Here is a 14,371-nt window from a genome sequence, read left to right as displayed (position 1 = left end):
TAGACTAAACTGCACAGGTTTATCCGTTTAAAAGTTTTCTTTAGCTTTATACTTGCATTTCATTTTACTTATTTCTACTGTGGCTACTGATGTTTCTATTTACAAAATACAATATAAAGGCAAACTTAGTATTATGAAAGCAGCAATGTTGCATAGCAAAAACAGTAACAGATTTTTAAAAGCATGTGTTCCAATTCTTGCTACCCTACTTCACAAAATTACACACCCCAACTTTGTACTAACAAGGATTCATCCTTTTGCCTCCCACCAAATAAGAAGGGGTAAAGTTTCTCCATCTTTTTAGTTCTTCTGCTGTACTGTTAAGTAGGAAGGTGAAGCAAATTAAACAGCAATAAAATTTTCCTGCAACTTCAGTAAGATGTGAGAAATTTAAAAAAACTTTTTAGAAGTTTGCAATTCAGAATCTGGCACTATATTCCAAAATAAAATTAAGGCTGAAAAAATAATTTTATAAAGAAGAGAAAAACAGAAACCAAAAAAATTGATAAGTAAAATTCTGAGCCAAGATTTCAAAGTGTAGAAACGATAAAATAAATTAAATCTAAAGTTAAAAAGATTTGACTATTTAGAAAAATAAAACTTTTCTAACAAAACATATGTAACCAAAATTGAAAGATAACACTAAAATCAACCCAACCTAAAATGTATCGATATGTATGGTTTAGGAACAGATAAAAAAAATGGAGTGGGGAGGATTTTATAAACCAAAATCTTATTATCAATTATTTAAGATGAAAAGATTGAAACTACCTTAATAAGTTCTCTAATCAAATTTTAAATGATAAATATCTAACATCAAAATCCAAAAAAGAGTTTTTATAAAAGAACATCTGTAAAACTTAAATATAAGCCAGATTTCACGGAGAAAATTCTCATATCTCAGTGGTAGGAGGGCTTTTCATATGTAATTGATTCTCACCTGCAGGTACTGAAACATAATAGCTAATTCATTTATAAAAGAAAAATAGAGGATAAATATAATATTATTGAAATTCAATGTGCATGTATGTATATGCTTATTTTAACATATTTATTTTAGCCATTTACTTTTTATTCCCTTGTCTGCAAAATATTTTAGATTCTCCTGATAAGCTCCCAAACTGACAAGGTTTCTTTCCCATTTCCTACTCCTTTGATGTAGGTACTATTGATGAAATAACCAGAGTAGATAGAAAGAAAAAAAGGGGGGGGGGGGCTTGAATTATCTAAGTCAATATTTCATTATATATAATCTGCCATTAACCTCCACAAAAAATTACTTACATCTGCTTAAAAAGTTGTCAATATTTTTGTTTTTTCTTAAGGCAGGAAAATCCAAATCATATACCAAAGCATCCAATCCATCCTAAACAAATAAACAAACAAACAAAGTTAGTTTTTTGGTTCACACTATGAGCACTTTCCTTTTTTATGAGTAAAGAATAAAATATATGCTTCAACATTTAATTTGCCTTACTCTCATACAACTTGCATTCATTTAACACCTTCTACAAGGTTACATGAGTACTGGGAAGAGAAAATTTGGTTTTATTTCATACAGAGTTTTCACCTTCTAACTCTCCCAGGCAGAGGAGCAGCAAAATCACCGCAAATTGGCTACAAGTGACCTCAATTCGTGCCCTTTTCCCCCTATATAAGGGAAGGAAATTTTACTTTTCACTTTCCCTTAACTACTGCATTTATTTATTTCACAGACACTCATAAAAAACAAATGGCCCATATTTTTGACTACAAATATTTTATAAGGTAGTATCAAATATTAGTTCCTAAAATGTGAAGTTTAGTATAAAATAAATTCTGCACTTAGATACATTTTTATGGTATGTTTTTTATAAATATATTGGGTTTTCATAACAGTGCTATTTCTTTCTTTGAAGCACTTTCTAAAGCAACTATTAGTAAAGGACAAATACGGGCTTTTACTTTTACAGGGATATTTAAATATTATCTAAGCAAGTGCAGGGCTATGTGAAGGTGTACCAATCAGTGTTGAAATGGGAATGCATCTATACAGATTATACCTTGTCATGTGGTAGGAGCAGAGGAAACATTCAGATAATCCCAAGTAATCTTCATTTTATTTAACTGGGGAAATTTAGTTTGCTACAATATAAAAACAGAAGCAGCAAAGGAAAACACACCTTCTGGAGACCATGTACAGTCATGTTCATAAGAGGTTGAAGGAGAAATCAAAGCCAGGGGATATATACTTTGTATTAAGCCAAAGGTGTGAGTAACTCAGCTATTTTAGAGTACTTAAAGTATTTCCCTAGGAAACCAAAAAGCCCAGTCAAATCTTATAGGTTTTAAAATATATCATTGCTTAGGCTGGAAACTGACCATGGAGAAGATGACTAGTAATACCAATGTTGTTGACTGCTTGAAGAGACCAACCCACCCTATCACTGGCTTTTCAGAATTCAGAGGTTTGTACAGATCTGAAGAAAAAGTTCCTCCACTAGAGAAAGTTCATCTATCCTTGAGATACATTTCTTAGAGTCTTATAAATCATTTGAATATTTCTGTTAATTATTTTTACAATAAAGAGACAAGAACCTTTACCTGGTCTATTCTAAACTGAAAGCCAATCAATAAATATATGAACTCACTATTTTCTAGGAAAAGGTAAATTAAATATATATATACACACCCATTTGACTAGGTTTTAACTTCTTTGAGGCAGAAACCACAGTTAAATCTCATTTTCTCCCACAGCACCTAGCAAAATGTCCTGAACAAGTGTGCATAAAATGTACATTAAACCAATGATTCTATGGTTTATGCTCCACAGCAAAGGCAATTATATTACTCAAGAAATAATACTGTTCTTAGATTAGATACTAAGTTTCACTGCATCGTGTCACTCCAAAAAATTATACCGATTATAGAGTAGTACAAATAATATTAGCTACACAATTTTAGGCTGAATTTTGATAAAGTCATCTGGGAAATGCAAGTAGGCATAATGCAATAAAATCAACATATTATTATATCTTATAATAACTATTATTTTAAGAGCTCTCAGTACACATCTACTTCTAAAGACACTTCCCAGTTTTAAAAGGTTCAGAACACCTAAATTTGTAACAGCTTATACTGTTTTCTAGTATCAAATAAAACATTAAAAAGTGAGGGAAAGGGCTTCCCTGGTGGCGCAGTGGTTGGGAGTCCGCCTGCCGATGCAGGGGACATGGGTTCGTGCCCCGGTCCGGGAGGATCCCACGTGCTGTGGAGCGGCTGGGCCCGTGAGCCATGGCCGCTGGGCCTGCGCATCAGGAGCCTGTGCTCCACAATGGGAGAGGCCACAACAGTGAGAGGCCCGCGCACCGGAAAAAAAAAAAAGTGAGGAAAATGTGTATTAAATTTTACTTACAACACGCTCTCTTCAGTAAATATACCGAAAACAACTGCCTCCAATTTTATTCCAAATAAGTTTTTTTTAAATTACTAACTGTTAGAAAAGAACCTCAAAAAATAACGTGTTTAACCACCTCATTTCATAGCTAAGGCAAATAACAATCAGAAATATTAACTGACTTGTCCAATGCCACACAGCTAGTTAGTAAGCTGTGTTATAATCAAAATATGAACTCTTAGTCTAGTCGTTATAGAAATAACATGACCATGATAAAAACATGATTTAAAAATCCTGAATCTCTTTAAAATGAAGTTAGGAATTGAGAATAAACATGTATATTTAAATCCAAGATGTACTGTTCAAAAATTAATAGAAAATCACAAGTCATTCTTCTAATTAAAACTAGAAAGTACACTGGTTAGGACTCAAACCTAGTGTTCTGGCTCAAAATACTACGTTTTCCCTAATACACCACTATTACCTCTTCTGCATGACCCTCCCTAAACTACCTATTAAATCTAACAGTTCTCCTGTATTAGAGTTATTTTTTACTTTAATCTTCACAGCTAATTTCAGATGCTGTGAGTAAGCTAAGCCCTAGAACTGAGCAACACGTTTTACTCATAGCATGGCAGGCACTGTTGACTCTCCTACCCCAACAATTATTTCCCCCTTCTACTTTCCTCATTCAACTTTGATTTTGTTTGGGCTATCCACCCTCCTCCATGAGACTACAAGCATCCAAGAAGGGAGAGACCTTCCCCAACTCCAGGAGGTCACTTCTAATTAGTCTAATCTAAGCTAAACATGGAGGCCTATTACTCTTGCCAGTGTTCAGCTTAAGTACAGGAACATGGTAATAATCTGACACATGTAACATGAGGGAAAAACCTATAGAAAGGTTTCTGGGGAAAGTTTCTTCTCTCTTGAAAGAGATACACGTCAGACATAGTCTCTCCTTTCATGAGAAACTGCTATATCTGTATGTGACACCTTAAACAACAGCAGCCACCTTGGGGCCTCAAGGGAGGTTGGCAGGAGAAAAAGCCAAACACAAGGAGGATGACAGAGACAAAAGATGGAAAGAACCTGGGTCTCTGATGATGTTTGTTGAACCACTGAATTAATCTACTCTGGAACCTATTCTTCCCATGCTTTCTCGAGATAATACTTTTTCCTTATGGCTTAACTCAATTTACATTGGATCTTCTATTTCTTGTGACTAAAAGCATCCTGAAATACACAGTAAGAGTTCATTAAATGCCACTGAATCGATGTAGGAGCTATAGGATTTATTGCACTGAGAGGATCATCCATTCAAATAGTGAGATCAGGGGCAAGACGGGGCTGACAAAAAGTGTCACTCTTTGGTAAATGTTGTTTGTATAACTGCATGGCACTATGGGAGAAGAATGATTTTTGATTCACACTAATAATTAAGTGAATTCCAGATGGGTCAAAAGAATTCAACCATGAAAAAATAAAACATTTTAAATTAAAAAAATAAACATAGTATATTTACATATTACTGTTGGAAGGACAAGTCACATAACCTTCCTGAGCCTCTGTTTTCTCTTTTGTAAAATGGGAATAACTAACTACAACTCAGAAAGGATTTGTGAGAGTTAAATGAGTGAAGTGTATGAAGTGTTTGACCATTAAACAGTCCCACTTCCCACTCTTTCCTTTATTTCTCTAGATGACATTTGAAAGTTCTACAAGTTAGTCTCACTACTGATAGAAATGACATAAAGAGAAAACAGATATTTTAATCATGTGGTCATAAAACCTTAAGAGTAAATCGCAGGTCATGATGTTAAACTGTTCCCAATGTAGTAATCCCATATATAACTAAAATTTTTTTTGTTTTTTACATAAGGCATCTGACTTTTGCTTGACCAAGAATTCAATCATGCATTTGTTAATGGAAAACTACCTGCCTCCGCTAACTGTTTATGGTCACTAGGTGTCTGGACCTATCACCATACACTTTAATTTTACAGACGTAGGAGACGGTATAGGCTTTTCAGAAACACTCATAAGTAAAAATTATATGCCTCTTATCAGAGAAATAAAATGGGGAAGAAGGTATTCTTCTAGCATAATCTAAGGCATATACCAACAGAGGCTAAGGGGAGTCAAAACACTGGGGTTGCGGGGAGGGATACAGGCTTCCACTTTTAATGAAGTAGAGAAGCTACACAAGGTAAGAAATGTCCATATCCAACCACAAAGTGGGCCAAGGAATCCTGACTTAGTCTATTCAACACTCTGAAGTTCTCTAAAATAATGGAGAATAAGACTTCCCACTTCCTAAAGTCCATATTCTAGAATGAGAATTCAGGACCTTAATAGAAATTAACATTCTTCCAAGTGCAAAAACAATTCACAAGGAATGGCAGTCAAAGCACATAGTCCCACTGCTCCTTCACTCAATTTTAAGATTTATGCAGGAAGGAAAGCTACCCTCTACTTTCACATGTCCATCATATAGCTTAATCATCAGTATAAGAATTACAGAGGAGAAAACGTAGGAGAGGAGTCAATCAATGTCAAAGAATTACAATAATTAAATTCTTTGCTACTTATATTTGAAAAATGATAGTAGGCCAGTTATAGCAGTGTATTTTGAAAGAAGCTAGTCACACTAGAGAAGTATTTTCACATAAACACACAAAGGCAGGCATAATTAATGACAAGTATAACATTTTACAAGAATCTCTAAAGAATGGACATTTCACATTTCTTAAGAAGTGCTGGTATTAGGAGGGGGAAAAGCACCAGTTGTGTTATCTCACAACAGAGTTTAAGCAAAGGAGAAACAGAAGAAAATTATTCAACTGAACACCTCTGCAAACTTTAGTCTCTGGATAGTTTTAAATTACAAAAGTAAGATTCCTGTGTAAAATATCATTTAGGATTAGATCCATTAGTAATAATACATTTGTTATAAGATATGAGACTATAATGGCACTAAGAAAGGAAAATATATTATGTATTAAAAGCATCAATTTGTTTTTTGAATTTGTAAAATTTCAAAATCAAAATTGTTACTTATTTCTAAATAAGAAATATTTTTTGACACACTGAAAAAAAAAAATCCATTAAAACTATGGCAGTAAAACCAGGGCTTCTGGGACTTCGCTGGTGGTCCAGCAGTTAAGAATCCGCCTTCCAATGCAGGGGACACATGTTCAATCCCTGGTCAGGGAACTAAGATCCCACATGCCGTGGGGCAACTAAGCCCGTGCAACATAACTAGAGAAGCCCATGAGCTGCAACGAAAAGACCCCTCCCCACCACATGCCGCAACTAAGACCCGACGCAGCCAAATAAATAAATAAACATTAGGGGGGGAAAAAAACAGGGCTTCTGAAAACCAAACTGCTTCTAAAATAGGCTGACTTTTTTTTCTTTTTTTTTGACTGCTGTCAAATGTTTGATGACAGAGGATGTACCATTTGAAGAAAATATTTTGGGTCCATGTTAATCTCTTTGTTAGGTAAAGAGATAAGAAATTTCTCAAAATTAAATCACTGATATGAAAATGAAAACAGATTTTCCTCAGGGAATTTTAACAACTGATATTAAATACAATTAAAATCTGTTTAACCAATGTGACTATACTACATACATGCCAATATTCCCTAGGACAACTATAGTACAAAAAATTAAGTATTCCAAATACTTAGTAAAACATACAGTGGCCCTTCCCAATCAATCTCAAACTATACCTTTCCACCCTCATATTCTGTATATACATATATCTAGGCTTGAGCCACAGTGTGCTACCAGTCATCTCCCAAATGGCCCATGCTCACTCTATCCCACTGCCTTTGCACCTGCTCTTTTCTCCAGCTGGGATGTGAATATTTATGTTTAGACTGCCTCAAATGTTTGTGCTGCCTTCCCCAACACTCTGAGAAAATGTTAAAAAATAAAACACCTATGTGCTTCCTATTTAGGAATTACCGTACTTGTTACACTGTAATTATTTAAGTCAGCCTCCTCCTCTGTAGGAAAACAGAGATAGTAATAGTAATAATAATGAAGATAGTAATAGTAAAATACTTCCTGTCTCTGCAAGTTCACTGGTTAGTAGGTAGAAAAAGTAAATAATACAGGATCCTCAGTGTTACAAACTAGATACTACACAGAGAAAGGACTGCTTAATCAATTGGGGCTTCATAAAAGAGATGAAATATGAGTTGATTTTTTTTCTCTATAACCATTTTTTTATATTGAAGTATAGTTAATTTACAACGTTGTGTTACTTTCAGGTGTACAGCAGTGATGCAGTTATACTTATATCTATCTGTCTGTTCTTTTTCACATTCTTTTCCATTATAAGTTGTTACAAGATATTGAATATAGTTCCCTGTGCTTGTTGTTTATCCATTTTATATAAAGTAGTATGAGTTAATCCCAAACTCCTAATTTATCTCCACTCCCCAATCTCCTTTGGTAACCATAAGTTTGTTTTCTATGTCTGTGAGTCTGTTTTGTAAATAAGTTCATTTGTATTATTTTTTAAGATTCCATATATAAGTGATATCATGTGATATTTGTCCTTCTCTGTCTGATTTACTTCATTTAATATGATAATATCTAGGTATTTCATTGTTTTTTATGGCTGAGTAATATTCAATTGTACTGATATAGATATACCACATCTTCTTTATCCATTCATCTGTCGATGGACATTTAGGTTGCTTCCATGTCTTGGCTATTGTACATAGTGCTGCTATGAACACTGGGGTGCATGTATCCTTTCCAATTAGAGTTTTCTCTGGATATATGCCCAGGAGTGGGATTGCAGGATCATATGGTAACTCTATTTTTAGTTTTTCTGAGGAATCTCCATACTGTTCTCCATAGTGGTTACACCAATTTACATTCCCACCAACAGCGTAAAGAGGGTTCATTTTTCTCCACACCCTCTCCAGCATTTATTATTTGTAGACTTTTCAATGATGGCCATTTTGACCAGTGTGAGAATATACCTCATTGTAGTTTTAATTTGCATTTCTCTAATAATTAGCGATGCTGGGCATCTTTTTATGTGCCTATTGGCCCTCTGTATGTCTTCTTTGGAGAAATGTCTACTTAGGTCTTCTGCCCTTTTTTAATTAATTTATTTATTTTTGGCTGCTTTGGGTCTTCGTTGCTGCACGCAGGCTTTCTCTAGTTGCGGCGAGTGGTGGCTACTCTTCATTGCAGTGCATGGGCTTCTCATTGTGGTGGCTTCTCTTGTTGCAGAGCACAGGCTCTAGGTGCGTGGGCTTCAGTAGTTGTGGCATGTGGGCTCAGCAGTTGTGGCTCATGGGCTCTAGAGCGCAGGCTCAGCAGTTGTGGTGCATGGGCCTAGTTGCTCCACGGTATGCAGGATCTTCCTGAACCAGGGCTCGAACCCATTTCCCCTGCACTGGCAGGCGAATTCTTAACCACTGCGTCACCAAGAAGTCCCTTCTGCCCACTTTTTGATTGGATTGTTTGTTTTCTTGATATTAAGCTGTATGAGCTGTTTGTATATTTTGGAAATTAATCTATTTTCTTCCAATCCGTAGGCTGTCTTCTCGTTTTTTTTTATGGTTTCCTTTGCTGTGCAAAAGCTTTTAAGTTTAATTAGGTTCCATTTGTTTGAGCTGATCTTTAAAGAAGAGAATTCAGAAAGAGTAAGTTGGAGGTGGGGCAAGGCAATCTAGAGAGAAGAAAGGCAAGAAAAGTTTAGAGAATGAGAGTAGGATGCTCTGGTTCCATAGGGTGAGAAGGAGGAGGTACAGGAAACAATGCTCTGAAGATGGATTACAGAATGTGTATTAAAGGTATAACATACCATGCTAAGAATTTCAGTATTTATCTTATGATATCCACTTGGAACCACAGGAATTTTGGGGAGACGAAGAGTGACATGACTTTTTTATTTTATCAAAGTCTGACAATGATAAAGACAGCAGATTAGAACAGGAAGAGACAGGTGGAAAAGGAAGCAATTAGGAGGATACTGTGGTAATACAAGCATAGGAAGATATCAATACAAGTCTGAACTAAACTGGGGCAATAGGAATGGAGGATTAGAACCAAAAGAACCTGATGAATGACTGAAAGAGGGACAGGAAGGATTAAGAATGATTATATAATTATAAGAATGACTATCTATCTTCTAGTTTAAGTAAGAAGATAGTGACTTCATTAACCAAGGCAGAGAATACAATCTGGAGAGAAAAGATAAAGATGTTAGATATACTGAATTTGAGGGCCCTATAGGATAGCTGCCATTTTATGGATAATTAGATGGCAGTTAAAAATATGAGTTTTGAGTTCAACAGAGAGACTGGACTGTGATATAGACTTGGAAGTCATGAGAATACACTGAATCCACGATAACAGATGCAATTACCCAACAAGTGTAAACAAAGGGGAAAATGGAAAAAGAGTGAACAATAGCGTCCTGGGAAACATTAACATCTGAGAGATAAGCAGAGCAAACATGACCAATGAGCAATAAGAGAGGTGGGGAAGGGAGATATAATAGCATCATGAAAGCTGAACTAACTCTAGAAGGAACTTAAGAGCAAAGCAAAATGCCACCATGAGGTCAACTAGAATGAAAAATGCAAAAGGAGGCAAATAATTTGTGATTAAAATGTCACTGATGATAGTTATACAACAATATAATGCCACTGAACTGTACACTCAGAAGTAATTAAAATAAGTTTCAAGTTATATATATTTTGCCACAACTTTTAAAAAAACTCACTATTGGACATCAGCAAAATGGCAGACTAGGAAACTCCAAACTCTCATTCCCCTAAAGAAATGTGAAAAAAAACCCAGAAGCTCTCTGAACCAACTTTGTTAGAGCTCAGGAAAACAAAGGTTAAGAGCAATCAAGCAAATATCCAATCATGTAAAAGCCAAATTCAAATGGTAGGAAAGCTTTGTGACATGTTTACTCACTGTTACCCCACTCTCTCCAGGAGTGGGGGTGGTCTGGGTCTTGAGTAGGTAACAGATTGGTTCCCACTTCCCCCACCTTGAACCTGAGGGAGCAGAGTAAGACTGTATTTGTAGACTATTATGTATGTCTGTTTTAACCCATCTGGGGGATGCCTGAAGGACCAAGGCAAGGACCTTTCTGTTTTGTGTAACTAAGAATACAGGTAGACAAAGCAGTGGGGGAACAGCTCATAAAAGCTACGTGACAACTATAAACCCCACAGACTCCTGAGGCAAGAGATTATGGTAGAGACATACAATAGACCATCTAGGCCCAGAGAAGCTGGAGTGAGACTCTTGGGGAAATTCTTCTTTTAAAGGTCAGTATCAACCTTAAATTTCTCAGAGTGGAAGGGGCATAAACCAGCTTATAATGGGTAGAAAAGTTAATGGAAAAGGAACAAATGAAATAATGGCCAAAAGAAATGAGAAAGATTAGAAGCTTGCATGATTTAAAACCTATATTTGATGAAATACTTTTAGGTAGAAGAGACATATTTTTATAGAATAAAAATGATTAAGCGAGGTTCCAAAAAAAATGTAAGGGAGGACAGAATTTTAAGATACAAAGTTGATACATCAACCTTATAAAAAAGAAAAAGACTTCTATATAATCAGTATCCTGTCAAAAGGGCACGGAGTCATATTCCAATCTAGAACACTTAATAGTCACCGTGATCTTAAGCAAGTTATCTAACCCTTCACAGCCTCAATGTTCTCATCTGTAAAATAAGGATAACAACAATAACTACCACATAGGTCTGTTGTATTGTAAGAAACTGATATATCCTAAGAAGTCACAGAAATATACTCATGGATAATTTCAAAGAGGATCTGCCTCCCTATCACTTTAACAGTTTATAGGTATGGGTGAACACAAGCTAGACTTTGTGTTGGCATGAATAACTGAAAAAGTTCAGGTGATTCGATTTTGTTTTGCAGGAGAGAGTTTATTTTTCAAATTTTTCCTTCAAGTGTCTGATTCGTTTCTTTGGGGAAAAATAAAGTTGGGGAAAAATAAAGCACGTCATATGTTTAGTTAGCAGTAGTATAAAAACATTTTTCAAAAAAACCAGCTCATCAAATTTGTAAATGAAAGTGAGAAAAACAAGTTGATTTCCAGCCAACTATACTTGACTAATAAAAAATGAAATGCACTTTCCCCTCCCAGTCTAAAGCCTTTTATTGAGTCGTAGAAATGGCTTGGGGAATCTTCATTTTTGAGTCCTTGTTACCATTAGGTTGATACTTGTCAAAGAGCCAAATCTATTGGTTATTTTAATAAACACCAGTGTGTGATCTTGACTATTTAATAAAGAGGAAAGGGATGTAAAGCAATGCTTCCCTTCAAAGGCAGCAAAATGACTCACTTGCCGTGTGTGCTTCATGTCACCCTAATCAGCACATACAGTTACAACGTGGTATAATTTTTCAGAATGATTGTATTTTGCTGTTGAATTAAAAAATAAAATAATATTGTTTAAAATAAAAGTAAACAGCTCGCTGTTATCTTTTTAAAGTTCCTATACAAATTTTCATAAGACTAGACCTTGATCATGGTGGGGAAAAAAAGAATGAACAGAGACTCAGAGACCTGGGTAATCGTAACAAAAGATTTAATATCACTGGAGGTCCAGAAGGAGAAAAGATAATGGGACTAAAAAAGACTGAAATAAATGAAGGCTAAAAATTCCCTACATTTGGCAAAAGACATAAACCTCTAGATTGAAGAACCTAACAGGATATATCCAAAGAAATCCAAACCAACAACAAAAACCTGTCAAAGTAGAATTTTATATCCAAAAAAAAAAAAACAAACAAAAAAAACAAACTCAGATGACAAAAAACTAAGTGATTTGTGACAAGCAGACCTATCCTAAAACAATGTAGCTGACATACAATATTAAAGGAAATTCTTCAAATAGAAAATGATAAAAGAAAGAATCTTGGGATAAGAGGAAGAATGAATGAAAAAGTAAAAATACAGGAAAATACAACACACTTTCATTCTCTTGAAAGTTGAAGCAAAAAATTTTAATATGACCTGACTGTTTCTCAAATAAAAAGACATTAAAGATGAATATATTATATACTAGGACGGTAAAGGAACATAAAGAAGATAACCCTACCCTTCACTCGAACTAATAAAATGTCAACACCAATCAAATGTGGTAAGTTATATATGTCTAATTGAATACCTAGAGTAACCAAATAAAAAAGCTATACAAAGAAATACACACAAAAGCATAATAGGTAAAGAAGCCTGTTTCCCCCATTTGGTTGGAAGAATATGATGAACCTTCATTGTTAAATTCTAATTCTGGAACGTAAGATTACATCGTAAGTTGCCCAGGATAAAATCAGTGGCATCTACCTGTGTACCAAAGCTCTCAGACTTATGATTGGAAAGAAATTCTTTCCTTTGAAGCCTCTTCAGCTTGTGTGATAGTAACCTCATTATGTGAAGACCCCTGAGCCAAGAATGACTCAAGCCTGAAGAGGCTTCCATCTTCTACCACAGTGATGGCTGGCGCCCGTTCACATTCCAACACTCACACACACACACACACACACACACACACACACACACACACACACACACACACACACACAGAGGCAATGACAATAGTCATTAGCTGCTCTAAGAAGGGATACTGGACTAGAATGAAAAGAGGTCTTAGTTGTAAAATAAGGGCTTGGACTTCCAGTATAAGATGAATAAGTCCTGGGGATGTAATGTACAGTAGTGACTACAGTTAACAATACTGTGTTGAATATTTGAAAGCTGCTAAGAGAGTATATCTTAAAAGTTCTCTTCATATATAATTTACTACATGAACAAGCTAAAGAAGAAAAATCACATGATATTAACAGATGCATAAAAAGTATTTGACAAAATCCAACTCCTATTCATGAGAAAAATTCTCAGAAAACTAGAAATAGAGGTGAACTTCCTCAACTTATAAAGAACATCTACAAAAAAACCTGAAACTAACATCATACTTAATGGCAAAAATCTATGATATCCCTCATATCAAAAATCAAGAACAAGGCAAGGATGTCCTTTCTCACACTCTTAATTTAACATAGCACTGGAACTCAGAGCCAGCTCAATAAAGTAAGGGAAATAAAAGGCATACATATCAGAAAAGAAGAAATAAAATTGTCCATATTTACAGATGGTATTATTGTCTATGAGGAAAATCACAAGGAAGCTACAGCACAAAAATAAACAAAAAAACACCTAGAACTAATAAGTGAGTTCCACAAGGTCATACGATATAAGATCAACATTCAAAAACAACTGTATTTCTGTATATTAGCAATGAACATGAAGAAACCAAAATTAAAAACGCAATGCCATTTACATTTACTCAGATGAAAAAAGAATATTTAGGAATAAATCTAACAAAGCAAATATAGAATTTATGCTGAAAACTACAAAATACTGATGAAAGAAATTTTTAAAAGATCTAAATAAATGGAGAGACATATGGTGTTCATGGATTGGAAGACTCAACATAGTAAAGACATCAATCCTCCCAATACTGACGTATAGGTTTAACACAATTCCTATCAAGTCCCAGCAAGAGTTTTTGTACATGTTGTAGATATAGGCAAGATTGTTCTAAAATTTATATGGAAAAGCTAAGGAACTAGAAAAGCTACAACAATTTTGAGAAAGAATAATGTGTAGGAATAACCGTACCCAAGTTTAAGACCTACACAGCTACAATAATCAAGACAGTGTGCGCTACTCATGGAAGGACACACATACAGTACTCCCTTGGCATCTCTGGGGGACTGTTTCTAGGACCCCTGCAAATACCTAAATCCAAAGATGCTCAAGTCCGTTAAATAAAATGGCACAGTGGAATTCCCTGGTAGTCCAGTGGCTAGGACTTGGTGCTTTCACTGCTGGAGCCCGGTTCCATCCAGTCTGGAAACTAAGATCCTGCAAGCTGCACGGTGCAGGGGGGTGGGGGAGGCAAA

The 14,371-nt window shown here is 35.3% G+C and overlaps 1 protein-coding gene across 1 annotated transcript in view; it reads right to left on the bottom strand.

The window, feature by feature from the left end:
* The window catches only part of ROCK1 (Rho associated coiled-coil containing protein kinase 1), a 148,178-nt gene that overhangs the window by 111,811 nt on the left and 21,996 nt on the right, over nucleotides 1-14,371 (bottom strand). The window contains exon 2 of the mRNA XM_024757892.1: nucleotides 1,285-1,366. Within this exon, the coding sequence (XP_024613660.1) occupies nucleotides 1,285-1,366 (82 nt within the window). The remainder of the gene's footprint in view (nucleotides 1-1,284; nucleotides 1,367-14,371) is intronic.

Source organism: Neophocaena asiaeorientalis, unplaced genomic scaffold (assembly GCF_003031525.2).
Source record: "Neophocaena asiaeorientalis asiaeorientalis breed wild unplaced genomic scaffold, Neophocaena_asiaeorientalis_V1.1 scaffold142, whole genome shotgun sequence".
Taxonomy (NCBI): domain Eukaryota; kingdom Metazoa; phylum Chordata; class Mammalia; order Artiodactyla; family Phocoenidae; genus Neophocaena; species Neophocaena asiaeorientalis.
This window is presented reverse-complemented; position numbering and strand designations above follow the sequence as displayed.